Below are 26051 nucleotides of genomic sequence, written 5' to 3'. Positions count from 1 at the left end.
GTTCTGGATCCTTGGGCGCTAGAAATAGTCTCCCAGGGTTATCTTCTGGAATTCAAGGGACTTCCCCCAAGGGGGAGGTTCCACAAGTCGCAGTTGTCTTCAGACCACATAAAAAGACAGGCGTTCTTACATTGTGTAGAAGACCTGTTAAAAATGGGAGTGATTCATCCTGTTCCATTAAGAGAACAAGGGATGGGGTTCTACTCCAATCTGTTCATAGTTCCCAAAAAAGAGGGAACGTTCAGACCAATCCTAGATCTCAAGATCTTAAACAAATTTCTCAAGGTCCCATCGTTCAAGATGGAAACCATTCGAACTATCCTTCCTTCCATCCAGGAAGGTCAATTTATGACCACGGTGGATTTAAAGGATGCGTATCTACATATTCCTATCCACAAGGAACATCATCGGTTCCTAAGGTTTGCATTCCTGGACAAACATTACCAGTTCGTGGCGCTTCCTTTCGGATTAGCCACTGCTCCAAGGATTTTCACAAAGGTACTAGGGTCCCTTCTAGCGGTGCTAAGACCAAGGGGCATTGCAGTAGTACCTTACCTGGACGACATTCTGATTCAAGCGTCGTCCCTTCCTCAAGCAAAGGCTCACACGGACATTGTCCTGGCCTTTCTCAGATCTCACGGCTGGAAAGTGAACGTGGAAAAGAGTTCTCTATCCCCGTCAACAAGGGTTCCCTTCTTGGGAACAATTATAGACTCCTTAGAAATGAGGATCTTTCTAACAGAGGCCAGAAAAACAAAGCTTCTGGACTCTTGTCGGATACTTCATTCCGTTCCTCTTCCTTCCATAGCTCAGTGCATGGAAGTGATCGGGTTGATGGTGGCGGCGATGGACATAGTTCCTTTTGCGCGCATTCATCTAAGACCATTACAACTGTGCATGCTCAGTCAGTGGAATGGGGACTATACAGACTTGTCTCCGAAGATACAAGTAAATCAGAGGACCAGAGACTCACTCCGTTGGTGGCTGTCCCTGGACAATCTGTCTCAAGGGATGATGTTCCACAGACCAGAGTGGGTCATTGTCACGACCGACGCCAGTCTGATAGGCTGGGGCGCGGTCTGGGGATCCCTGAAAGCTCAGGGTCTTTGGTCTCGGGAAGAATCTCTTCTACCGATAAATATTCTGGAACTGAGAGCGATATTCAATGCGCTCCAGGCCTGGCCTCAGCTTGCGAGGACCAGGTTCATACGGTTTCAATCAGACAACATGACGACTGTTGCGTACATCAACCATCAGGGGGGAACAAGGAGTTCCCTAGCGATGGAAGAAGTAACCAAAATTATTCTTTGGGCGGAGTCTCACTCCTGCCACCTGTCTGCTATCCACATCCCAGGAGTGGAAAATTGGGAAGCGGATTTTCTGAGTCGTCAGACATTGCATCCGGGGGAGTGGGAACTCCATCCGGAAATCTTTGCCCAAGTCACTCACCTGTGGGGCATTCCAGACATGGATCTGATGGCCTCTCGTCAGAACTTCAAAGTTCCTTGCTACGGGGCCAGATCCAGGGATCCCAAGGCGGCTCTAGTGGATGCACTAGTAGCACCTTGGACCTTCAAACTAGCTTATGTGTTCCCGCCATTTCCTCTCATCCCCAGGCTGATAGCCAGGATCAAGCAGGAGAGGGCGTCGGTGATCTTGATAGCTCCTGCGTGGCCACGCAGGACTTGGTATGCAGATCTGGTGAATATGTCATCGGCTCCACCTTGGAAGCTACCTTTGAGACGAGACCTTCTTGTTCAGGGTCCGTTCGAACATCCGAATCTGGTTTCACTCCAGCTGACTGCTTGGAGATTGAACGCTTGATTTTATCGAAGCGAGGATTCTCAGATTCTGTGATCGATACTCTTGTTCAGGCCAGAAAGCCTGTGACTAGAAAGATTTACCACAAAATTTGGAAAAAATATATCTGTTGGTGTGAATCTAAAGGATTCCCTTGGGACAAGGTTAAGATTCCTAGGATTCTATCCTTCCTTCAAGAAGGATTGGAAAAAGGATTATCTGCAAGTTCCCTGAAGGGACAGATTTCTGCCTTGTCGGTATTACTTCACAAAAAGCTGGCAGCTGTGCCAGATGTTCAAGCCTTTGTTCAGGCTCTGGTTAGAATCAAGCCTGTTTACAAACCTTTGACTCCTCCTTGGAGTCTCAATTTAGTTCTTTCAGTTCTTCAGGGGGTTCCGTTTGAACCCTTACATTCCGTTGATATTAAGTTATTATCTTGGAAAGTTTTGTTTTTAGTTGCGATTTCTTCTGCTAGAAGAGTCTCAGAATTATCTGCTCTGCAGTGTTCTCCTCCTTATCTGGTGTTCCATGCAGATAAGGTGGTTTTACGTACTAAACCTGGTTTTCTTCCTAAAGTTGTTTCTAACAAAAACATTAACCAGGAGATTATCGTACCTTCTCTGTGTCCAAAACCAGTTTCAAAGAAGGAACGTTTGTTGCACAATTTGGATGTTGTTCGCGCTCTAAAATTCTATTTAGATGCTACAAAGGATTTTAGACAAACATCTTCCTTGTTTGTTGTTTATTCAGGTAAAAGGAGAGGTCAAAAAGCAACTTCTACCTCTCTCTCTTTTTGGATTAAAAGCATCATCAGGTTGGCTTACGAGACTGCCGGACGGCAGCCTCCCGAAAGAATCACAGCTCATTCCACTAGGGCTGTGGCTTCCACATGGGCTTTCAAGAACGAGGCTTCTGTTGATCAGATATGTAGGGCAGCGACTTGGTCTTCACTGCACACTTTTACCAAATTTTACAAGTTTGATACTTTTGCTTCTTCTGAGGCTATTTTTGGGAGAAAGGTTTTGCAAGCCGTGGTGCCTTCCATTTAGGTGACCTGATTTGCTCCCTCCCTTCATCCGTGTCCTAAAGCTTTGGTATTGGTTCCCACAAGTAAGGATGACGCCGTGGACCGGACACACCTATGTTGGAGAAAACAGAATTTATGTTTACCTGATAAATTTCTTTCTCCAACGGTGTGTCCGGTCCACGGCCCGCCCTGGTTTTTTTAATCAGGTCTGATATTTTATTTTCTTTAACTACAGTCACCACGGTACCATATGGTTTCTCCTATGCAAATATTCCTCCTTAACGTCGGTCGAATGACTGGGGTAGGCGGAGCCTAGGAGGGATCATGTGACCAGCTTTGCTGGGCTCTTTGCCATTTCCTGTTGGGGAAGAGAATATCCCACAAGTAAGGATGACGCCGTGGACCGGACACACCGTTGGAGAAAGAAATTTATCAGGTAAACATAAATTCTGTTTTTGAGTGCGTGCATTTGCATGCGTCTAAAACTGACAGGGAACAAAAAGGCACAATTCTCAAAAACTCAGAGAAATCATCACCTTATTTTACTGAGCAGTATTTTGTAAAGTAAGCGCATAGCCTGCAAATAAACAATATTAGTCAACTTCCCTTATATATAGATGCACAACAAAAATTGCCTTCAAAACAATCCCTGCTGGGCCTCATAATACCGATGAGGCATCTTACAGAATCTCGTCAGACCAGAGAGCTTTAGCGAATCGAGCCCAAAGAGACAGAGAGTGAGAAAGATATAGATGCACAAGAGACAAATATAGAAAAAAGCAAATATGAAATGGACAGACGAGAGGGAAAGGCTTTATATTTGCACACATGAAAAGCGAAAGAAACGTGCCATTTCATATCAGTTCTGTGGGACTTGAAAAAGAAAAAAAGGGTCTACAAAATTATACTGATTTTCTTTTCTTTTTGGATTTATACACTGACATCTAGCTGACATATGCCAATAAATAAGATTTTACAAATAGCGATAACAAAAGTAAGAATCAGATTTTTTTTGTATATATTGTAAACATTTGAAAACCATTTCAGAAAAAGAAAACAATGAAATCATTTAAAATTTGTATACATAAAAAATATTGCTAAATAATCATTGCAGATGCCTTTATATCCCTAGTTACCCATTACCTATTGTTTAAAGGGATATGAAACTAATCCTTTTTCTTTCATGATTCAGATAGAGCATGTGATTTTGAACAACTTTCTTATTTACTTCTATGATCTTTTGTTGAAAAGCAGGGACGTAAGCTTAGGAGCAGGCCCATTTCTGGAGCACTATATGGCAGCAGTTTTGCAAGAATGTTATCCATTTGCAAGAGTACTAGATGGCAGCACTATTTCCTGTCATGTAGTGCTCCAGATGCCTACCTAGGTATCTCCTCAACACAGAATATCATGGGAATAAAGCAAATTTGATAATAGAAGTAAATTTAATTTTTTTTTTTTTTTTTTTTAAATGGGTTGCTCGGTCTGAACCACAAAATACATTTTTAGGGTTTCATATCCCTTTATACTTCTCACCTAAAGAAGAAAGTGGAAAGAAAAAACAAATTATGCTTACCTGATAATTTAATTTCCGTCTGTGGGAGGAGAGTCCACCGCTTCATTCATTACTTGTGGGAATTAAGAACCTGGCCACCAGGAGGAGGCAAAGACACCCCAGCCAAAGGCTTAAATACCTCCCCCAGTTATTCTGCCAAGGGAACAAGGAACAGTATGAGAAATATCAGGTAATAAATGGTGCCAGAAGAACAAAAATAAATTTAGGTCTGCCCACCGGAGAACGGGCGGGAGCCGTGGACTCTCCTCCCACAGATGGAAATTAAATTATCAGGTAAGCATAATTTATGTTTTACATCATAATGGGAGGAGAGTCCACGGCTTCATTCATTACTTGTGGGAAACAAATAGCCAAGCTCTAGAGGACACTGAATGAAAAAAACGGGAGGGCAAAAGGGAGGTGTAGACCCTAAACTGAGGGCACCACAGCCTGCAAAACCTCTCCCCAAAAAGTCGCTTCCGCCGAAGCAAAGACATAATTTTTTTTTAGCAAAAGTATGTAGGGAGGACCAAGTAGCCGCCTTATAAATCTGCTCCATAGAGGCCTCATACTTAAAGGCCCATGAAGAAGTCACCGCCCTAGTTGAGTGAGCCGTAATCCTCTGAGTAAGCTTATGTCTCGCTGTTTTAAAGGCCAAGCGAATAATGCTCCTCAGCCAAAAGGATAGGGAAGTGGATGAGGCCCTCTGCCCCTGCAATTCCCCGAATACACCACAAATAAAGACGAGGACTGTCTGAATTCTTTTGTGGCCTGAAGATAAAACTTCAAGGCCCGAACCACATCCAAATTATGAAGTAACCTTTCCTTTGAAGAAGAAGGGTTAGGACACAAGGACGGAACTACTATTTTCTGATTGATGATGTGATTCGACACCACCTTCGGAAGAAATCCCAAGCGAGTGCGAAGAACAGCCTTATCTGCGTGAAAAACCATTGCAAGGCCGCCAACTCAGAGACTCTGCGTGCCGATGTAATAGCCAACAGGAATAGAACCTTCCAGGAAAGCATTTTAATGTCAAGCAAATGCATAGGCTCAAACAGAGCCCTCTGCAAAATTTTAAGTACCAAGTTTAAGCTCCAAGGGGGAGCGGAATTTCTAAAGACAGATCTGATCCTAGACAGAGCCTGAACAAAAGGACTGAACATCAGGAAGCTCTGCAAGCTTCTTGTGTCACAGTACAGATAAAGCCGAAATCTGTCCCTTTAAGGAATTGGCGGCAAGTCCCTTCTCCAACCCATACTGGAGGAAGGACAGGATACTGGATACCCTAACCTTCTGCCAGAGATATTGGCACGTGAAGGTAGGCATCCTTCAAATCTATTGTAGTCATGAACTGTCCCTCTTAAACTAGGGGCAGAATCGACCTGATCGTCTCCATCTTGAACGATGGGACCGTCAAAAACTTGTTTAGGCACTTTAGGTCTAGGATTGGACAAAATGTGCCCTCTTTCTTTGGTACCACGAAAAGGTTTGAATAATACCCCAGACCTCTTTCTGCCAGAGGTACTGGTATGATTACCCCGAGAAAGGAGAGATCCCTTACGCACTCCAGAAAGGTGTCTCTCTTCTCTGGTCTTGATGATAGGTTTGACAGGAGGAATCTGCCCCTGGGCGGATGAGTCTTGAACCCTATCCTGTAACCCTGGTAGATGACCTCCAGAACCCAAGGGTCCTAAACGTCTCTCATCCAGGCCTCTGCAAAAAGAAATAGTCTGCCCCCTACGCGATCCATAGTTGGATTGGGGGCCACCCCTTCATGCCGATTTTGTCTCTTTTGTTTCCAAGATCCCTTGGACTACTCAGCTTTTGCAGCAGGTTGCTGGCGTTGGGACTTGTCCGAACGAAAGGGACGAAAAGTAGACCCCTTAGGTTTACTCTTCTTATCCTGCGGTAGGAAAGCACCCTTGCCTCCCGTGACCATAGATATAATAGAGGCCAGGCCCGGACCAAAAAGAACCTTCCCCTGAAAATGGAGGGAAAGTAATCTAGACTTGGAAGTCATGTCAGCAGACCACAACTTTAACCACAGAGCCCTACGGGCTAGAACAGAAAAACCTGATGTCTTGGCATTCAGCCAAATAATCTGCATATTTGCATCACAGATGAATGAATTAGCTACACTTAAGGCCTTAATTCGATCCTGTATCTCCTGGAGGGGAGTCTCCAACTTGACCATAGCCGAAAGAGCGTCACACCAATAGGTAATAGCTCCAGCCACCGCCGCTTGAAAAATGAACTCCGTGAGCTGAAACATTTTTCTTAATATGGACTCTAATTTTTTATCCATGGGCTCCTAGATCGAAGAGCTATTTCCGAGTGGGATAAATGTGGGCTTAGCGAGTGTGGAGATAGCACCATCCACCTTAGGAATGGCCCCTCACAGCTCAAGTTGCGAGTTCGGAACGGGGAACAGTTTTTTAAAAGAAGTAGAGGGAGAAAAGGACGAGCCAAGTTTCTCTCATTCGTTCTTAATATTAGCCATCTTAACGGGAACGGGGAAGGTCTAAAGTACCACCCTGTCCTCGTAAACCCTATCTAACTTAGGAATTCAAGGTTCCTCCAGTAGTTTCAGTTCCGGAACCTCTAACGTAACAAGCACCTCTTTCAACAGGAAGTGCAAATGCTTCATCTTAAAGTCTGGCTCCTCCGCAGCCGGAGGTCTAGATGTTGCTGATTCCGACCCAGAAAGAGTGTCCTCCGAAGAGTCAGAGTCGTCATCAACGGATAATCTATCAGAGACATCCAACGGAGTAGATGACCCCTGGGACGGATAGCAATGTTTTACCTTTCACTTACGCTTAGCAGGGCGTGGTAAGGCATTGAAGGCCGCAGAGACTGCCGTTTGTAACTGCTCAGCGAAATATGGCGGCCAAAGGGCCCATCCCGCGGGAGGATTAGTAGTGCCCTGGGGAGCTTCATGTGTAATCGGAGATGAATGTAGAGAACGCACCTTGCGGGACAGAGAACCTTCAGAGATGGACAGCTCAGTTGAACTAAATATCTTAGTCTTTTTTAGATATTGCGATATTATTTTATTATTATCAGGTATTTGTAGAGCGCCAACAGATTCCGCAGTGCTGATTATCAAAGCATGTGGAACATAATTGAGCAGGCAGATCCACCGGAACCTCCTCACAATAAACACAGGAATTAGATTTGGATAAAGAGGGAGTACCCTCTAACATATCAGAGTCCTCCATAGCTTGCGCTTTTATTACAGACTAGATAGAAATTAAATGGCACCTTTATACCCCAAAGGCAGGGCACTCACCACCTCCTATGACCCAGACCACAGAGAAAACGGTTTGTCTCCTGCAACCGCCGGTCAAGAAAGAGGAAGTTAAAGAGGCCACACCCGGTCACATGGAGTGCCATGCAGGACCGCCCCTGCATTAACGAGAAAACACACCAAAAAAAGGCTGCGTTGATATCTCTCTAAGGACACCTGACTGTTCACACATTGACAGAGCCTAATCTCACACATGCTGCAGCATAAAAACACAAAGAATATTATGCATAAATCCCCCCCCCCGTTCAATAATCCCCTTTCTGAGGAGATTAACCCTTGATTCTATACAGATAAAAGGAGACACACTGTGACCCTATCTTCTTGCGTTATCAAATGTGTATAAATGAAACAACCTTACCAGAATCTACACCGTGGAACAGGAACACGGCCTATCAAGTGTGACAGAGTAGTAGCATCGCTCCTGACATGGACTTGAGTGCTTATGGAGCTGTTAATCTGAGTCGGGATGGGTTCACAGAAAGAATCTCCCTGCATATCTGGACTCTAACTTTCCCCCAAGTTCTCACTGAGAGGCTGACAGGACTACTTAAAACTCCAGTCCCATTCCGAAGAGTACTACCCTCCTTAAGAGACTACTCCGAATCTTCCGACACTTATCTGCCAACCTCCTGTGACGAAAGGCAAAGAATGACTGGGAGATGAGGGAAGTGGAGGAGGTATTTAAGCCTTTGGCTGGGGTGTCTTTGCCTCCTCCTGGTGGCCAGGTTCTTAATTCCCACAAGTAATGAATGAAGCTGTGGACTCTCCTCCCATTAACATGGAAATAAACATTTTAATCATATATCTAAAAAATCTTATATAACCTGTATTGTATGTATGCATTGGGTACTTGTAAAGCACGGCTAATAACCTGTAAGGGTCTCAAGGCACTGCTCATTTTATCGACCTTGGAAGGATGAAAGGCTGAGTGGACCTTGCCGGGGATCGAACCTGCAACCCTTGGGTTGCTACAGAGCTCAGCCATAGTGCCTTAGCATGCTGAGCTATCTGTCCGGCTCTATAAACCCAAAACTGGTCTTTTGTCTATTAATCTGCTGTAAAAAAAAGTTTTTTAATTTTTAAATGCTTTTATTATTTGTTGAGCAGTTGTTTCAATTCTCAATTTCTGTAAAACCTGTATACTGTTTTCTGAACATAGTGGAGTGTCATTGCCCTAAACATAGTTTATTGTTTAATTTAATCTGCTTTTTTTATCTGTAACAACATTTCTTCGTTCCTGGTTGCCATGTTATGCTACCTTTACTTCTGCCTTAAGAAATGAGCTCTGCTCTGGTATATTATTTTATGATGTGTTGTGAGATATAATAAGACTTTACCAGCGAGACTCGCAGGTTGTCTCAACACTGCTTCAAAAGCCCAAAATATATTTTTTATCAATAAAATCAACGTGATTGACCAGTGGTGTCTCATCAGTGTGTAACAGAACAAACAGCAAATTCACAGAAAACTGCAAAATGCTGGTTTGCAAATTGTAATGTATTTAAAATAAGACTTGCTAAACCTGGGAGCCACAGTTACTTATATTTTATATCTGTCTCTTAAATTATTCTACATAAATCTATACATGTAACTGTTCTATGGGCAATTAAACAAGTGGCATTGCAGTAGTGTAACTGTATTAAAATGTGATCTTGTTAACCCCCAATGGTGTAAGGAGATATCAGCTAGTGCTCGATTTCTAGTTATGGTCCTGTCCTCTATTAAAACTAATAGGTGGGTGAAATAATATATAGTGATACCTTCATTTCCTTCACTATAGGATGGGCTTGAAGAGCCACAATCTGCTGAACCCTCCTGGTCAGAGGTGGCTCCATCTTTTTCTGATTGGCTTGACTCTTCTAGAAGATTGCCTTCTGTAGCCTCCATTTCACCGAGAGAACCTTTAAACACAATAGAGACCAGTTTTACAAGGAGATAAACACCAGAATTTACCGTCAACAACTGACTTTATTTGATAATTTATTAATAATAAGTAAACCAGATGGCAGATAATGTATTCTTGAAGAATAAGTAACATGGAGACAATCAGTTTTATATCTGTTAAAATGTTATGTGATACTGCCATGTGTATAAAATTACAAACAAATTGTTTATACATTCATCCTAGCACACATGACTTATATTTGCTTTTTAGTATAAAAGGGGCACAAAACAACCTCAGTTTGTCCCTCTGGAGCAGTGCACAATATTTTATATCTATTAAAAACTAGGCAGCATAATGCCAAAGCCAAAAGTAGCATTTGCACCTGACCCCCCCAGAGAGGAACAGTATGCGCATGCGCTCACCAGTAGGCTATAGAGCTTGGACAGGCAGATATAAAACTAAAAGAGAACGCTGATGGGGTTGGGGGGGGGTCATATCACAGTTGACACGATAAACAACATAAATATTTTAGAAAATATCATCAGTGTGCATTGTACAGCCCACTTTTAGCAAATTCAACATAGTTTGTTGCTAGGAAAGTGTTTTCAATATTTAGAACAACTTGTCCTTAAATTGCTTTACTAAGCACCACTGATGTAATTATATAAGGTATTTTAACTGATGTCCTTTTTCAAAGGCCGCAGAAGAACCACTAGCAGGACCATACTCATAGAATTAATATGCCATTAAAAAAAAGAACCATTTAATACATAATACATTTATTTGTAAAATAAAATGCCATCGAAATAAATGTAAGCATTTTCAAATATTTCAAAGGAAGACTGGCAAACTGCAGTCTTCATGAGAGAGCAGTGGTCTCTAAACCACTACTTTATCAAGAAACCGCTCTAAACATGGGCCAAAGAATACAAAAATTTCCCAATTCAAGACTGGAAAAATATCCTATTTAATAATGATAATTTTAACTTTTTGGCTGCAATCACAAACATCATGTAAGGAGATGACGGCATGAGAGGCTAACAACATACAGTTAAAGGGACCTAAAACCCAACTTTCTTCCCATTCATGATCCAGATAGAACACTGGTTTTCAAACCTGTCCTCAGGCCTCTCTAACAGGACAGGTTTTCATGAATACCTTGGGTGAAATCAGATTAATAACCATGTTTACTAATCAGCTGATTAATTCACCTGTGCTCCAGTTCATATATCCTCAATATGGCCTGTTAGGGAGGCCTGAGGACAGGTTTGAAAACCAATGAGGTAGTGCATACAATGTTAAACTACTTATCTAATTTGCATCCTTCTCTTTGAATCCTTTGTTGAACATTGTTGAAAAGACACCTAGGTAGACATAGAAACAGTCACCCAATTTAGCTAGTTTCCACTAGTGCATAGATGCTCCTTTAGTAGAGGATAAAAAGAGAATGAAGCAAATAAAATAAGTCAATCAGAAAAATGTTTCAAATTGCATGCTCTATCTGAATCTTGAAATAAAATGATTGGGTGTCATGTCACTTTAAATATGAAATTTTCAAGTGTGGCGATAGTTTGCCTACTCTGCAGAATAGAGTGGTACTTCTCTTTAGTCAAATGAGGTGAAATATATGCCACTACCCCTACTCCTAATACAACCCTCCAACAAGAACTGCACTCTGTGGGGAAATGGCCCACAACTCAATCTGAGAACCCCTCTCACTGAAGAATCAAATGCACATATTCATTATTCATCTTCCACCAACAGAGGCAAATACAAGACTGAGTTGCCAGTGAAGTGGGAGGGGTTTTATAGAGCTCTTGGGGTTTGGGAATCTTTTCCTCCTCCTAGTGGCAGAGAAGTATAATTCCCAGAAGTAATGGATCTAGGTTTGCAATTTCAGCTATGTTTTCCTAAACAGTTATAAGTTACACATGGTATATGGTTTGCAGGGAGGAAAAATAAATATAGTGCTGTTCAGAGGCACAATACCCTGCACCATGTGTAACAAAGTCCAGGAACACTTGGCTGAAGTGGCAACTCTAAATGAATAGTGGACTCTCACCAACTGTTACTAATATTATTTTTCAAAGAATATGGAGTAAAATATCATTGCATATGTGATAGTTTGCCCAAAAAGTAAGAGGGTTTGATTTGATTTAAATATTGTCTGGATATTAAATAACCTACAAGTGGAGTCTGCAGCATTAAAATGAATACAAACCTGGCAGACAAAGAACACTTTATGGGCAAAGAAAATTCAAATATACGTATTGCTGTCCTGAGCAGATCAGACAATCAATATAGCCTCTATACCCTCATTCTGCCACCCTTTACTGAAGCCTTTTTTACATAAAGGTTCACTTTTTTTTTATTTTTTTTTATAAGAAACATGAACTACTCGGGAAAAAATGCCACCACTGATAAGTAGAGAGAGACCTCAGAGGCTCTCTGTCTGCAGGCATGTATATTTACTCAGAGAGAACAAAGGCCTCATAATCTATACATAGCACAACAATAAGCGTGGAGAAAGGCACCACCAGACCCAGCACAGGCAATTTTTATAATTCTGCTAATTTCAGTTCCAGCACAATTAAAGTCTACACTGATAATGCTCAGAAACAATCACCAGCTAACAAATCGCTTTTCTCCTCTTGTAAATGTAACATCGTTAAGCTAATTTCTTCGTTCACGGCTGCACGGCTCCTGGGCGTTTGATAATATTAACCCTCTACTTTTCTTATCCCATGATGCAACAGTAAATTTCCAAGAGAAGTAGACAAAAATGTGGAACTTTAACACTAGGTTTTTTGTCAATCCCAAATTTTAACCATTTGTGTTTAGTCAAACCCAAGGCCATATAATGGATATCTTCCAATTAAAACACAAATGTCAGACTCCTAAGAACAGTGTGTTGCTCCAAAATGTGAAATAAATTTGTTAACCTCGAACATAAATTATTTGTTAAATACACACAAACAGGTTTTGTTTTTCTTAAATGTACAATATATAGGTTGGCTACATTCAGCTATTTAATTTTCCATATGGTTACAATTTTCAGTCACTCATGCCCAGTAACCTACATAAGCACATGTATTTTGTTCTTTAATAAAATAGAAACAAAAAAAGTGTTTGCAAAAGAAATATCATGTTGTTTATAGCCTCTTAAAGTCCCTCTTAGGAAGCTTAATGCAGTATTTAACAAGCAGTTAACATTTTAATGACATATTAAGAGTATTCATGCTGTGCAGTGTAACATATAGTTTCTGAAATACATGGTATGTGTTGACTGGTGTTTCTTATGAAATGACATCTCTGCTTTTTGAAAAAGACAACATATAGTCTTAACTTACAATAAATTACTAGAAGTGGGTAACAGAGTGAGATACAACAGTTTGTACAAAGGACCATTAAATACAGTAGAATTGTATAATCAACAAGTGCATAATAAAAATACAATGCAATAGTACGTACTCTGAATTTTAAATGAGCAATAGTTTAAATATTTTAGAAATGGCATTTAATTTCCTGCCCCCCATATCATGTGACTGCCACCAGCCAATCACAGACTCATGCGTATACAGCATAAACTCTTGCATAAATTTAATAGGAGCTGGTCAGACAATGTGAATATATTAAAAAAGACTGCACAATTTGATAATGTAAGTATATTGGAAAGTCGGTTAAAATTGAATGCTCTATCAGAACCATGAAAAACAGAATTTATGCTTACCAGATAAATTCCTTTCCTTCCTGGAATGGAGAGTCCACAACTTTATTACTTACTGTTGGGAATACAACACCTGGCCACCAGGAGGAGGCAGACAGCCCAGCCAAAGGCTTAAATATCCCTCCCACTTCCCCTATCCCCCAGTCATTCTGCCGAGGGAACAAGAAAAAGTAGGAGAAACATCAGGGTAAAAAAAGGAAACGGGAGCCACCCATCAGAAAAATAAATTACAGGCAGGGTGGTGGACTCTGAAGCATACATTGTTTTCCTTCCATAAAGAAGGGAAATTCCTCAACTTCATTCCTTACTGTTGGGAAAACTATACCCAAGCTCCAGAGGACACAATGAATAACGGGAGGGAACAGAAAAAAGAGGCGGACCCTATTCTGAGGGCACCACAGCCTGCAAAACTTTTCTCCAAAAAGCTACTTCAGCCGATGCAAAAACTTCAAACTTGTAAAATTTAGAAAATGTGTAAGGAGGGCCTTTCAAATCTGTTCCATAAAGGCTTCGTTCTTAAAAGCCCAGGAGTAAGCCACTGCTTTAGTAGAATGAGCCGTTATCCTCACAGGAGGCTGTTGTCCCGCTGTCTCATAAGCTAAGCGGATGACACTCCTCAACCAGAAAGATAGGGAAGTCGTAGTAGCCTTCTGCCCCTTATGCTTCTCCGTATAGACAACAAGCAAAGAGGAAGATTGTCTGAACTCCTTAGTAGCCTGAAGATAAAACTTCAAGGCACGAACCACATCCAGATTGTGAAGCAAACGTTCCTTCGCTGAAGAAGGATTAGGACACCAGCAAGGAACAACAATCTCTTGATTGATGTTGCGATCCTACACTACACTTAGCAAGGAATCCTAATTTAGAACGTAAAACCACCTTATCCGCATGGAAAACAAGATAAGGGGGGTCACATTGTAAAGCAGAAATCTCAAACTCTGCGTGTAGAAGCAATAGCCAACAAAAAGAGACCCTCCCAGGATAATAATTTAATGTCAACAGTATGCATAGGGTCAAACGGAACCTGTTGCAAAAAACGAAGAACAAGATTGAGGCTCCAAGGCGGAGCCCCCCGATCTAAACACAGGTCTGATCCTAGTCAGAGCCTTGACAAAGGACTGCACATCCTGAAGCTCAGACAATCTCTTGTGCAGTAACACCGACAGGGTCGAGATCTGTCCCTTCAGGGAACTAGCAGATAGACCCTTCTCTAATCCATCCTGCAGAAAAGATAAAATTCTGGCAACCTTAACCTTGTGTCAAGAAAATCCACGCTCTTCACACCAGTATAAGTAAATCCTCCACACTTTATGGTAGATACGACCAGGGCCATCTTTAACACAGGGCAAAAGGGGCAGCTGCCCAGGGCCCAGTTTCTGTTGAGGGGCCCAAGAGTCCTAAAAAAAAAAAAAAAAAACCATGTGACATGGGGAACACACACATTCAGTCCTAATACTGTCACAGTAAAAAGTACTCTATTTTTTTTTTATTTTTTTTTTTAACTGTGCCAGACCGTGCCGGTGTCATGTGACATGCCAAGCTATTGCCATGTGCTGTTTTAGATGTGCACTGTGCAGCACTGAATGCAAAGCCCTAACTCGGCATCCAGCCATTCCCACTGCGTCAGAAAAGGTCCTACTGGGGTTACCATGTCACTGCTCTGGTGGTGGGGATTGTTTCTGGGTAGGGCTGACTGTAGGCACATGCCGCAGAAAGCTGGAGCGGCAAGGATGTGAGGATTTGAGCATCTGTTCAGCTGCATACACTGCTCTCATCAGTCTTGAGGCTGTGTGACTCATCTCACACTGTATCCATGCAGCCTTGGACAGACAGCATCCAGTCTGCTGGTCACCTTAGCCCTGCTCTTTCTGCTGTGGCCCTAAGATCAACTAACTGAAGTTTGTTAGAGGAACAGTGCTTTGTAGAAAGGTGTCAGTGGAAAGAATAAGTGAGTGCACACACACCCCTCCCCATGCAGCATTGTCTAGTGCAGGGTGAGAGGGAACATGTTCCTAGCAAAGAAATTTCTGCTGTGGCTGATGTATAGTGTCATGCTGATATTTCACACATTAATGTAAGGTTTATTTTTATAGTTTTTGTTTTCTCTCTGTCTCAGATTTTACAGCTTCCCATAGTAGTTCTGCTGTTCCAGTCAGTAAACTTATATTAGTCTGCACCTCTATGCTTTCTCCTCAGTCTTTACCTTGCTTTGCTCCTGTTGGCTGCCCTAAATCTCTTTAACCAGCTAACCTCACACCAGAATCACATTCAAAAGAATATTAAATGAATCCACAGTGGAGGAATTTATATATTTATTTACTTATTAGTACTGCTTAGGTCCAGTTTCACATATTGCAATTTATTTCATTTTTTTAAATGATTAGCCTAGCAGTGGATGATCCACTGCTGGGCTAATAATAAAAAAAAAATTTGATTTAGTTGTTTTTTGGGGTGGAGAGCGAAATTGCATGGGGGGGGGGGCAAGAAGATTTTTGCCCAGGGTCCAGTGAATATTAAAGACGGCCCTGGATATGACGAGTAACTGGCTTACGAGCTTGAATCAGAGGGTCAATAAAAACTCTCATGGCAAAGACTAAGCGTTCAATTTCCACGCAGTCAGCCTCAGAATCTAGATTTTGATGTACAAATGGATTTTGTATCAGCAGGTCCCTGCGACAAGGTAACTTCCACGGAGGAGATGAGGACATCCTCACCAGATCCATGAACCATGTCTTTCGCGGCCACGATAGAGCAATCAGAATAATTGATGTACGCTCCTGCTTGATACAGACCACCACATGAGGGAGAAGCGGTAATGGAGGAAAAGATATGAGTTTGAACCTCCAAGGCACTGCTAGGGCGACTACTAGCTCCCCTTGAGGATCCCTCGACCTCAACCCATACCTGGGCAGCTTAGTATTGAGGCGGGACGCCATGAGATCTATCTCCGGCGTCCCCCACTTGCTGCATATCTCTGTAAACACCTCAGGTCGAAGGGCCATTACTCCAGGTGAAAGGATTGCCTGCTGAGGAAGTCCGCTTCCTGGTTGTCCACACCCGGAATGTGGATCACTGACAGCATACAGCTGTGGGTCTCCACCCACTCTAGTATCTAAGATACTTCTCTCATCGCTAAGGAACTTCTCGTTCCCCCCCTGATGGTTGATGTAGGCAACTGAAGTTATATTGTCTGATTGGAATCTGATAAACTGGGACGAACCCAGAAGGGGCCAAGTCTTCATAGCACTGAAGATTGCCCGGAGCTCCAAAATATTTATCAGTAGGGAGGATTCCTCCTGAGTCCACAGCCCTTGTGCCTTCCCGGCACCCCAAACGGCTCTCCCAGGACAGTATCAAAAAGCCTGTGCCTCGGAACAGATGATCTGGACAGAGCCACCAAGAGAGCGATTCTCTAGATCGGTCGTCTAACACAGTCTGACACAGTCTGAATGGACGCCGTTCCACTGTCTCAGCATACATAGTTATAAGGGTCTGAGATGGAATCTGGCAAAAGGAATGATGTCCATACAGGACACCATAAGTCCAATCACCTCCATACACTGAGTCATGGAGGGACTCAGGGAGGCCCGGAGGGCAAGGCATGCAGGTTAGCTTGCAACGTCTCTGGTCCATTAGAAATATCCTCATAGACATGAAGTCTATTATAGTACCCAGGAAATTCACCTTGGTATTTGGAATAAGAACTTTTCCAAGTTTATCTTCCATCCATGTGACTGAAGAAGACTGAGAAGGGACTCTGAATGCTCTTCCGCTAGATGAAAAGCTGGTGCCTGTGCCAAGATATCAACCAGGTAAGGTGCTACTGCAATACCTCGTGTTCTAGCAATGGCTAGAAGAGCCCCCAGAACCTTTGAAAAAATTCTTGGGGCAGTAGCTAGGTCAGTGCTGATCCAGAAAAGCAAACCTCAGGAACTGAAAATATTTTCTGTGAATTGGAACGTAAAAGGTATGCATCCTTCAGGTCTATGGTGGTCACAAACTGTACTTCCTGAACCAGAGGAAGAATTGACCATCTCTTCTCTATCTTGAAGGAGGGAACACAGACACTTTAGGTCCAGAATTAGACGGAAAGTCCCCTTCTTTTTTGGGACCACAAAAATGTTTGAATAGAACCCCAAACCTTTTTCTTTGGTAGGCACTGGGACAATTACTCTTAGAGAGGATAGATCCCGTATGCACCCTAAAAAGGCAGCCCTTTTCTCTGGTCTGGTAGACAAACTTGAGAGTAGGAAACTACCCCTGGGCGGATGAGATTTGAAACCTATCCGGTATCCCTGAGATATGACCTCCAAAACCCAAGGATCCTGGACATCCCAGAACCAAGCGACTGAAAAAAAAAGAGAGAGTCTGCCCCTATTCGATCCGATCCCAGATCTGGGGCCACCCTTACATGCCGATTTGTTCTTGGAGGGCTAATGTTTAGACTTATTCCAGGACTGAAAAGGCTTCCAAGTACTCTTGGGCTGCTCTGGCTTGGATGAGGATTGCTGTCGTTGGGATTTGTCAAAAAGAAAGGAATGAAAATTAGAAGATTGTCGTCCCTTAGACCTGTTGTTCTTATCCTGCGGTAGAAAGGCACCCTTCCCTCAAGTAACCGTAGAAATAATGGAGTCCAGCCCTGGACCAAATAAAATCTTTCCCTTGAAGGGAAGCGAAAGGAGTCTGGATGTAGAAGTCATATCCGCAGACCAAGACTTCAACCAGGGAGCCGACGGGCTAGGACAGCAAAGCCAGAGGCCTTTGCATTTAGGCGAATAATCTGCATAATCACGTCACAGATTAAGGAATTAGCAATTCTCAGAGCCTTAATCCTCTCTTGAATGTCCTCGAGGGAAGTTACCACCTCAATGAGTTCTGACAGAGAGTCCCACCAGTAGGTAGCTGCTCCAGCAACGCCACCAGTTGAAATAAAAACCCTGCATGTTGAAACATTTTCCCCAGAAAAGTTTTCATTTTTTTTATCCATCGGCTCTCTAAAAGAAGAACTATCCTCAAGGGGGATAGTAGTACGCTTAGCAAGTGTTGAGATAGCGCCATACACCTTAGGGATGGAACTCCACATTTCCAACTCAGTCAGGGACTGGGAATAATTTCTTAAAAGTAGACGAGGAAGAAAAAGAAGACCCAATTCTTTCCCATTCGTTACTAATAATGTTTGCCATTTTAACGGGCACAGGAAAAGTCAGAGGGACCTTCCTGTCTTCGTAAACCCTGTCTAATTTCGGGATCTTAGGTTCCTCGGGTAGCGTAGCCTCTGGAACCTCTAGCGCAGAAAAAAACCTCCTTTAATAAAAAATGCAGATACTCCATTTTAAATCTAAAGGAGGGTTCCTCCACTGTGAGAGGTTTAGTCACTGAAGTCTCCAACCAAGAAAGTTCACCCTCTGAAGCTACAAAAGTTAACTCATTCTCGGATAGCTGAGAAATAATAGCTAAATCCGAAAAAAATATTTAGATGACTCCAGGTCAGGAGAACTATGTTCAACCTTTCTCTTACGCTTGCCAGAGGAAGGTAAAGCATTCAGGGCCGCAGACACCGCCGATTGTAACTGCGCGGTAAATTCCGCAGGAAAAAAGCCCCCTCAGATGGAGGATTAGTTGTGCTGCGGGGAACTGCATGTGGAGCAGGTAGCGTAGAAAGGGTAGGAATCTCACGGGACAAAGAATCCTGAGAGGTAGACGGCTCAGAGGGGCTAATAGCGCTAAGAATATTAGCAAGCTTGTCTCCCTTCTTAGACTTTAGAACAGTGTTTAGGCATATGGAACAAAATTGAGCAGGCGAGCAAACCACGGCCTCCTCACAATATAAACATGAATTATTATTCAAGACAGAAGGAGTGGAACCTTCTAATGTATCAGAGTCCTCCATAGCTTAGTATACACCCACAGAAGAACACAAAAAGGAAAACACTTAGGGGAAGTGGGAGGGATATTTAATCATTTGGCTTAGGTGTCTTTGCCTCCTCCTGGTGGCCAGGTGTTTTATTCCCAACAGTAAGGAATGAAGTTGTCGACTCTCTGTGCCTTATGGAAAGAAATGAAATTTGGACTTTTGTGGTGTGTCAAACACCTAAACATTTTGTCTAGCTAAATGCCAGACATTCATACATATATCTTGTAGCCATCTCCCTTTTTTCTAAAACGGTACTACATTGGTGGGTGGGCTGTGATAATTTGTCTGCAAAGTGTGACTGCACCTCAAGTAGCATGAAATAAAGGGGAAAAGATTAAAGGGATAGTAAACCCAAATTTTTTTGTTTCACGATTCAGATCGTGCAATTTTAAGCAACTTTCTAATTTACTCCTATTATGCTTTCTTCATTCTCTTGCTATCTTTATTTGAAAAAGCAGGAATCTAATCATAGAAACCGGCCCATTTTTGGTTCAGAACCCTGGGTAGCGCTTGCTGATCAGTGGCTACATTTAGCCACCAATCAGCAAGTGCTACCCAGGTACATTTAGTCACCAATCAGCAAGTGCTACCCAGGTACTTTAACAAAAATGGGATGGCGCCTAAGCTTAGATTGCTGTTTTTCAATTAAAGATAGGAAGAGAACAAAGAAAAATTGAGAATAGGAGTAAATTAGAAAGTTGCTTAAAATTTCATGTTCTATCTGAATCATGAAAGAAAAAATGTGGGTTTAGTATCCCTTTAAACCAATACATTAGCCTAGAACAGTGATGGCTAACCTTTGCACCCCAAATGTTTTGAAACTACATTTTCCATGATACTTATTCACTCTGCAGTCTAGTTGGGCATCATGGGAAATGTAGTTCCGAAACATCAAGAGTGCCAAAATTAGCCTTCACTGGCCTAGAATGTCATCTCTGTGCAGATGCGATCAGTGAATGAGGTTGTATACAAACGTATGGATGACTGACATAAATGTATGTTTTATATGTACAATGACTTACAAATCATATTTTTGTCAAATCCGATTTGAGATGGCTTTTCCCCCTATACAAACTGAGCTACATGACATCCCTATCAGCCAATGAGCATGAGTTGTGCACATGCAAGCAGTTTGTACTAATATGAATCTATATTTAAAGGGTTTAATATGATTAGCTGTCAGGTTTAAAGGGACTTTAAAACAAATTTTTATTTCTTTCATGGCTCTTATTTGTTGAAAAGAATACTTAAGTAGGCTCATAAGCTGCTGATTGGTGGCGGCACATATATGCCTTTTCTCATTGGCATTCAGTTACTTCCTAGTAGCGCATTACTGCTTCTTCAAAAAATGATAACAAGAGAATTAAACAAATTAAATAAATAGAAGTAAATACAACAAAACATTTGAAACCTAAGATAAATACTGCAATCATGCACAAATAAGAATAAATATAATCTCACAAACTCAGAGCTATCTTAAAGTGTAGTTAACATATTAGCAAAGGAAGGTTAAAAAATAACATTTCATAAAGCTATAATTTCTCACCCCTTTGAATTCCTGTCAGTAAACAGAATATAAAAAGCAGCACTGGGAGGCTAGTGTAGAAACCCCGGTTAGGAAACAAAGGATCTTTTCAGTTAACTTTAAATTCTCTCCAGATAAGAATCTGAGATCAAACGGCTTGCGTTTGGGCCCCAGATCAATGCAATGAATTTTGCCTTCTGGCAGACGCAAAAAAAAAAAAAAAAGATTAAAAAAGAAAAATGGTGATATCTGACCCAATTTTTTTTCCCCTTTTTGTCGCCACAGGTTTGTCGGCTGCTACTCCTGATGTCTTAACTTTTTATCAAAGAGGAATCCTACAACGCCAGCATTTTATGCAGTGATGCCAAATAATACTGAATCTAGAATCACTTATGTTGTTACACAAAACAAGCAAAGTTATAGCAGAATTAAAACTCTTGGGATAAACTATTCATGACAAAATCAGATAAAATCATACTACACAAGTTTATATAAACTTATAAGGTGACCTGGAAACTCCAGGTTTGTTAATGGCATTAAGAGGTCATCTGAAAACCAAGTGGCCATAGATGATTTCTCAAGTGAGCACATTTATCTGTTTCCCGACTGGCTGATGATCAACCTGAAAGCTTGTCAATGCTGCAATTTTGAGATATGATAGTGGCCTAATTTTTTATTGCAAGATACCAGTATATGTTGGAATATTATGCATTGTTAAACATGCATCCTTATTATGGATTAATAAATTAACAATGTAGTGAGGGAGTTCAAATGAAAAAGGTATATATATATATATATATATATATATATATATATATATATATATATATATATATATATATATATATATATATATATATATATATATATATATATGTGTGTGTGTATGTATATATATATATATATATATATTTACTTTTATCATCAAATTAACTTTTTTTCTCTTGGTATTCTTTGTTGAAAGCTAAACCTTGGTAGGCTCATATGCCAATTTCTAAACAGTTGAAGGACGCCTCTTATATCAGTGCATTTTGACAGTTTTTCACAGCTAGGCAGCACTAGTTTGTGTGCGGCATATAGATAACATTGTGCTCACTCCCATGGAGTTATTTATGAGCCAGAACTGATTGTCAGAAATTTCAAGTCTGTCAAAAGAACTGAAATAAGGGAGCAGTCTGCAGAGGCTTAGATATAAGTTAATCACAGAGGTAAAAAGTATATTAATATAACAGTGTTGGTTATGCAAAACTGGGGGATGGGTAATAAGAGATTATCTATCTTTTTAAACAATAAAAATTCTGGAGTAGACCTTCCCTTTAATAAACCAGTTTTTGATTGAAAATCCAGCGAGTGTGGATATCTTGCTTTTTCACAGATGGAGTATTACTGACCAGCACCCTGGTAGTTGTAAATCTTATATTTATGAGTGCGCAGCTATGGGACAATTTTTTTTTCTTCCATAACAGTGTAATTTTTGGACTGCTTTTTGAACTTTTTCTAACCAGATTTGTCTATGTCAGGCAAGCAACTGGGGATATCTTCTAAAGAGGAACAAATTGAGATTCTTGATCAACAGACTTCAGTCATTTACAATAGTCTTTCATCACCTGGAATATTTGGTTTAAGAAAAGCTTGAGGCCTATATAGCAACTAGTTACACAGACCTGCATTATATTTCAATGTATAACATTGTTACAAGTAGGGGTGTGCATGACTACTATTTTTACAAATCGACTAGTTGACAGCTGTTGCTTTCGACGAGTCGATCCCACCCCCTCTTGCCAGAAAATAGCTATTAAATGCGAAATATTTTTCATGTAATTGCAAAATGTTCTTTTTTGAATTTATTTTTAAAACCTAGTTAACATCCACAACCCCAATACGTGAACAAAAAACTAAATCTGCAAAGCGCGATTTATAGGAAGCATGTCCTTTGCTACCATATTAGCTATCAGAGTCGATGTTGTTTCAGCACGCAGTGTGTCACATTGCCGTTGTCTTACTGTAAAGGCTGCAATGGATGTTTGTTGCTGTCCTTTTTCCTTTCTCTGTCGCTACCAATACAGACGGGTGTTTGGTTTTTAGGTGGCTTAACATAGAAGTCGTGGATTTATTGTACTGCAATTGTATGCCGCAAATGTTGCACTTAACTGCCTTTTCATGTAGTTGTTCAAAATATTTCCAAACAGGACTTTTTGTTGAAGATGCCATTTTTTGCAAAATGTGTTTCATCTACGAAATAACACGTCATCATAACTGCCGCCAAGTGAGACAATCCGCAATCGGTAGTAGGCTACGAGCTAGTAGGCTGGCTACGGGCTGTTTTTGACTGTAAATATATAGAGAAATGTAATATATCGTTAATCGACTAATGCCGTACTAGTCGAAAAATGCGATACTTATCGACTAATCGGTTAGTCTAACTCAGCCCTAGTTACAAGCATTGTTGGAAAAACTGTTGCCATATAGCTCTCAAGACACATGCTCCTAAGCCTACCTCTGAGTGCTCTTATAAATGAGGCATAGTTTCAACAAAGGATAAAAAAAGAAAAAGGTAAAGTAGGCAACAAAATTAAAAAAGTTTATTTAAATTTTAAAAAAAATGGAATTACATTCCTAAAATGATTGGTTCAAGCAAAAAACACAGCAATACATCTATCAGTTTGAACTAGAATCTAAACACTTCAAAAAGGTATCACTTAAGACATTTCCAGAATTAATTCTTATTGGTGATAGTTTGCTTGTTAACAGAAAACTTGGTGCAAATGTTCAGCTTAGCTGGAAAGAATCAGGTAAGCTAATAATCATGGTAATCAGGAAAAAACATAATTTATGCTTACCTGATAAATTTATTTCTCTTGTAGTGTATCCAGTCCACGGATCATCCATTACTTGTGGGATATTCTCCTTCCCAACAGGAAGTTGCAAGAGGATCACCCACAGCAGAGCTGCTATATAGCTCCTCCCCTCACTGCCATATCCAGTCATTCGACCGAAACAAGACGAGAAAGGAGAAACCATAGGGTGCAGTGGTGACTGTAGTTTAATTAAAATTTAGACCTGCCTTAAAAGGAAGACCAAGTCGCAGCCTTGCAAATCTGTTCAACAGAGGCCTCATTTTTAAAGGCCCAGGTGGAAGCCACAGCTCTAGTAGAATGAGCTGTAATCCTTTCAGGGGGCTGCTGTCCAGCAGTCTCATAGGCTAAGCGTATTATGCTCCGAAGCCAAAAGGAGAGGGAGGTTGTCAAAGCTTTTTGACCTCTCCTCTGTCCAGAGTAAACGACAAACAGGGCAGATGTTTGACGAAAATCTTTAGTAGCCTGTAAGTAAAACTTCAAGGCACGGACTACGTCCAGATTATGCAAAAGACGTTCCTTCTTTGAAGAAGGATTAGGACACAATGATGGAACAACAATCTCTTGATTGATATTCCTGTTAGAAACCACCTTAGGTAAAAACCCAGGTTTGGTACGCAGAACTACCTTGTCTGAATGAAAAATCAGATAAGGAGAATCACAATGTAAGGCAGATAACTCAGAGACTCTTCGAGCCGAGGAAAAAGCCATCAAAAACAGAACTTTCCAAGATAAAAGTTTAATATCAATGGAATGAAGGGGTTCAAACGGAACTCCCTGAAGAACTTTAAGAACCAAGTTTAAGCTCCACGGGGGAGCAACAGTTTTAAACACAGGCTTAATCCTAACCAAAGCCTGACAAAATGCCTGGACGTCAGGAACTTCTGCCAGACGCTTGTGCAAAAGAATAGACAGAGCAGAGATCTGTCCTTTTAAAGAACTAGCTGATAAGCCTTTGTCCAAACCCTCTTGGAGAAAGGATAATATCCTAGGAATCCTAACCTTACTCCATGAGTAACTCTTGGATTCACACCAATAAAGATATTTACGCCATATCTTATGGTAGATTTTCCTGGTGACAGGCTTCCGAGCCTGTATTAAGGTATCAATGACTGACTCGGAGAAGCCACGCCTTGATAGAATCAAGCGTTCAATCTCCATGCAGTCAGTCTCAGAGAAATTTGATTTGGATGATTGAAAGGACCTTGTATTAGAAGGTCCTGCCTCAGAGGCAGAGTCCATGGTGGAAGAGATGACATGTCCACTAGGTCTACATACCAGGTCCTGCGTGGCCACGCAGGCGCTATCAGAATCACCAATGCTCTCTCCTGTTTGATTTTGGCAATCAGTCGAGGGAGCAGAGGAAACGGTGGAAACACATAGGCCAGGTTGAAGAACCAAGGAGCTGCTAGAGCATCTATCAGCGTTGCTCCCGGGTCCCTGGACCTGGATCCGTAACAAGGAAGCTTGGCGTTCTGGCGAGACGCCATGAGATCCAGTTCTGGTTTTCCCCAACGATGGACCAGTTGAGCAAACACCTCCGGATGGAGTTCCCACTCCCCCGGATGAAAAGTCTGACGACTTAGAAAATCCGCCTCCCAGTTCTCTACGCCTGGGATGTGGATCGCTGACAGGTGGCAAGAGTGAGACTCTGCCCAGCGAATTATCTTTGAGACTTCTAACATCGCTAGGGAACTCCTGGTTCCCCCTTGATGGTTGATGTAAGCCACAGTCGTGATGTTGTCCGACTGAAATCTGATGAACCTCAGTGTTACTAACTGAGGCCAAGCTAGAAGAGCCTTGAATATTGCTCTTAACTCCAGAATATTTATTGGGAGGAGTTTCTCCTCCTGAGTCCACGATCCCTGAGCCTTCAGGGAGTTCCAGACTGCGCCCTAACCTAGAAGGCTGGCATCTGTTGTTACAATCGTCCAATCTGGCCTCCGAAAGGTCATACCCTTGGACAGATGGACCCGAGAAAGCCACCAGAGAAGAGAATCTCTGGTCTCTTGATCCAGATTTAGTAGAGGGGACAAATCTGAGTAATCCCCATTCCACTGACTTAGCATGCATAATTGCAGCGGTCTGAGATGCAGGCGCGCAAATGGCACTATGTCCATTGCCGCTACCATTAAGCCGATTACTTCCATGCACTGAGCCACTGACGGGCGTGGAATGGAATGAAGGACACGGCAAGCATTTAGAAGTTTTGATAACCTGGACTCCGGTCGGGTAAATTTTCATCTCTACAGAATCTATAAGAGTCCCTAGGAAGGAGACTCTTGTGAGTGGTGATAGAGAACTCTTTTCCACGTTCACTTTCCACCCATGCGACCTCAGAAATGCCAGAACTATCTCTGTATGAGACTTGGCAATTTGAAAGCTTGACGCCTGTATCAGGATGTCGTCTAGATACGGAGCCACCGCTATGCCTCGCGGTCTTAGAACCGCCA

The 26051-nt window shown here is 41.7% G+C and overlaps 1 protein-coding gene across 2 annotated transcripts in view; it reads right to left on the bottom strand.

Moving 5' to 3' along the window:
- Positions 1-26051, bottom strand: part of ZFPM1 (zinc finger protein, FOG family member 1) — a 260259-nt gene that overhangs the window by 124211 nt on the left and 109997 nt on the right. For both annotated transcript variants that reach the window (XM_053701292.1, XM_053701284.1), the window contains one exon: positions 9453-9593. In XM_053701292.1, coding sequence (XP_053557267.1) covers positions 9453-9593 — 141 coding nt within the window. The remainder of the gene's footprint in view (positions 1-9452; positions 9594-26051) is intronic.

This window comes from Bombina bombina, chromosome 1 (assembly GCF_027579735.1).
Source record: "Bombina bombina isolate aBomBom1 chromosome 1, aBomBom1.pri, whole genome shotgun sequence".
NCBI classification, from domain to species: Eukaryota; Metazoa; Chordata; class Amphibia; order Anura; family Bombinatoridae; genus Bombina; species Bombina bombina.
The sequence above is the reverse complement of the archived record's forward strand: the minus strand, read 5'-3'. Positions and strand labels throughout refer to the sequence as shown.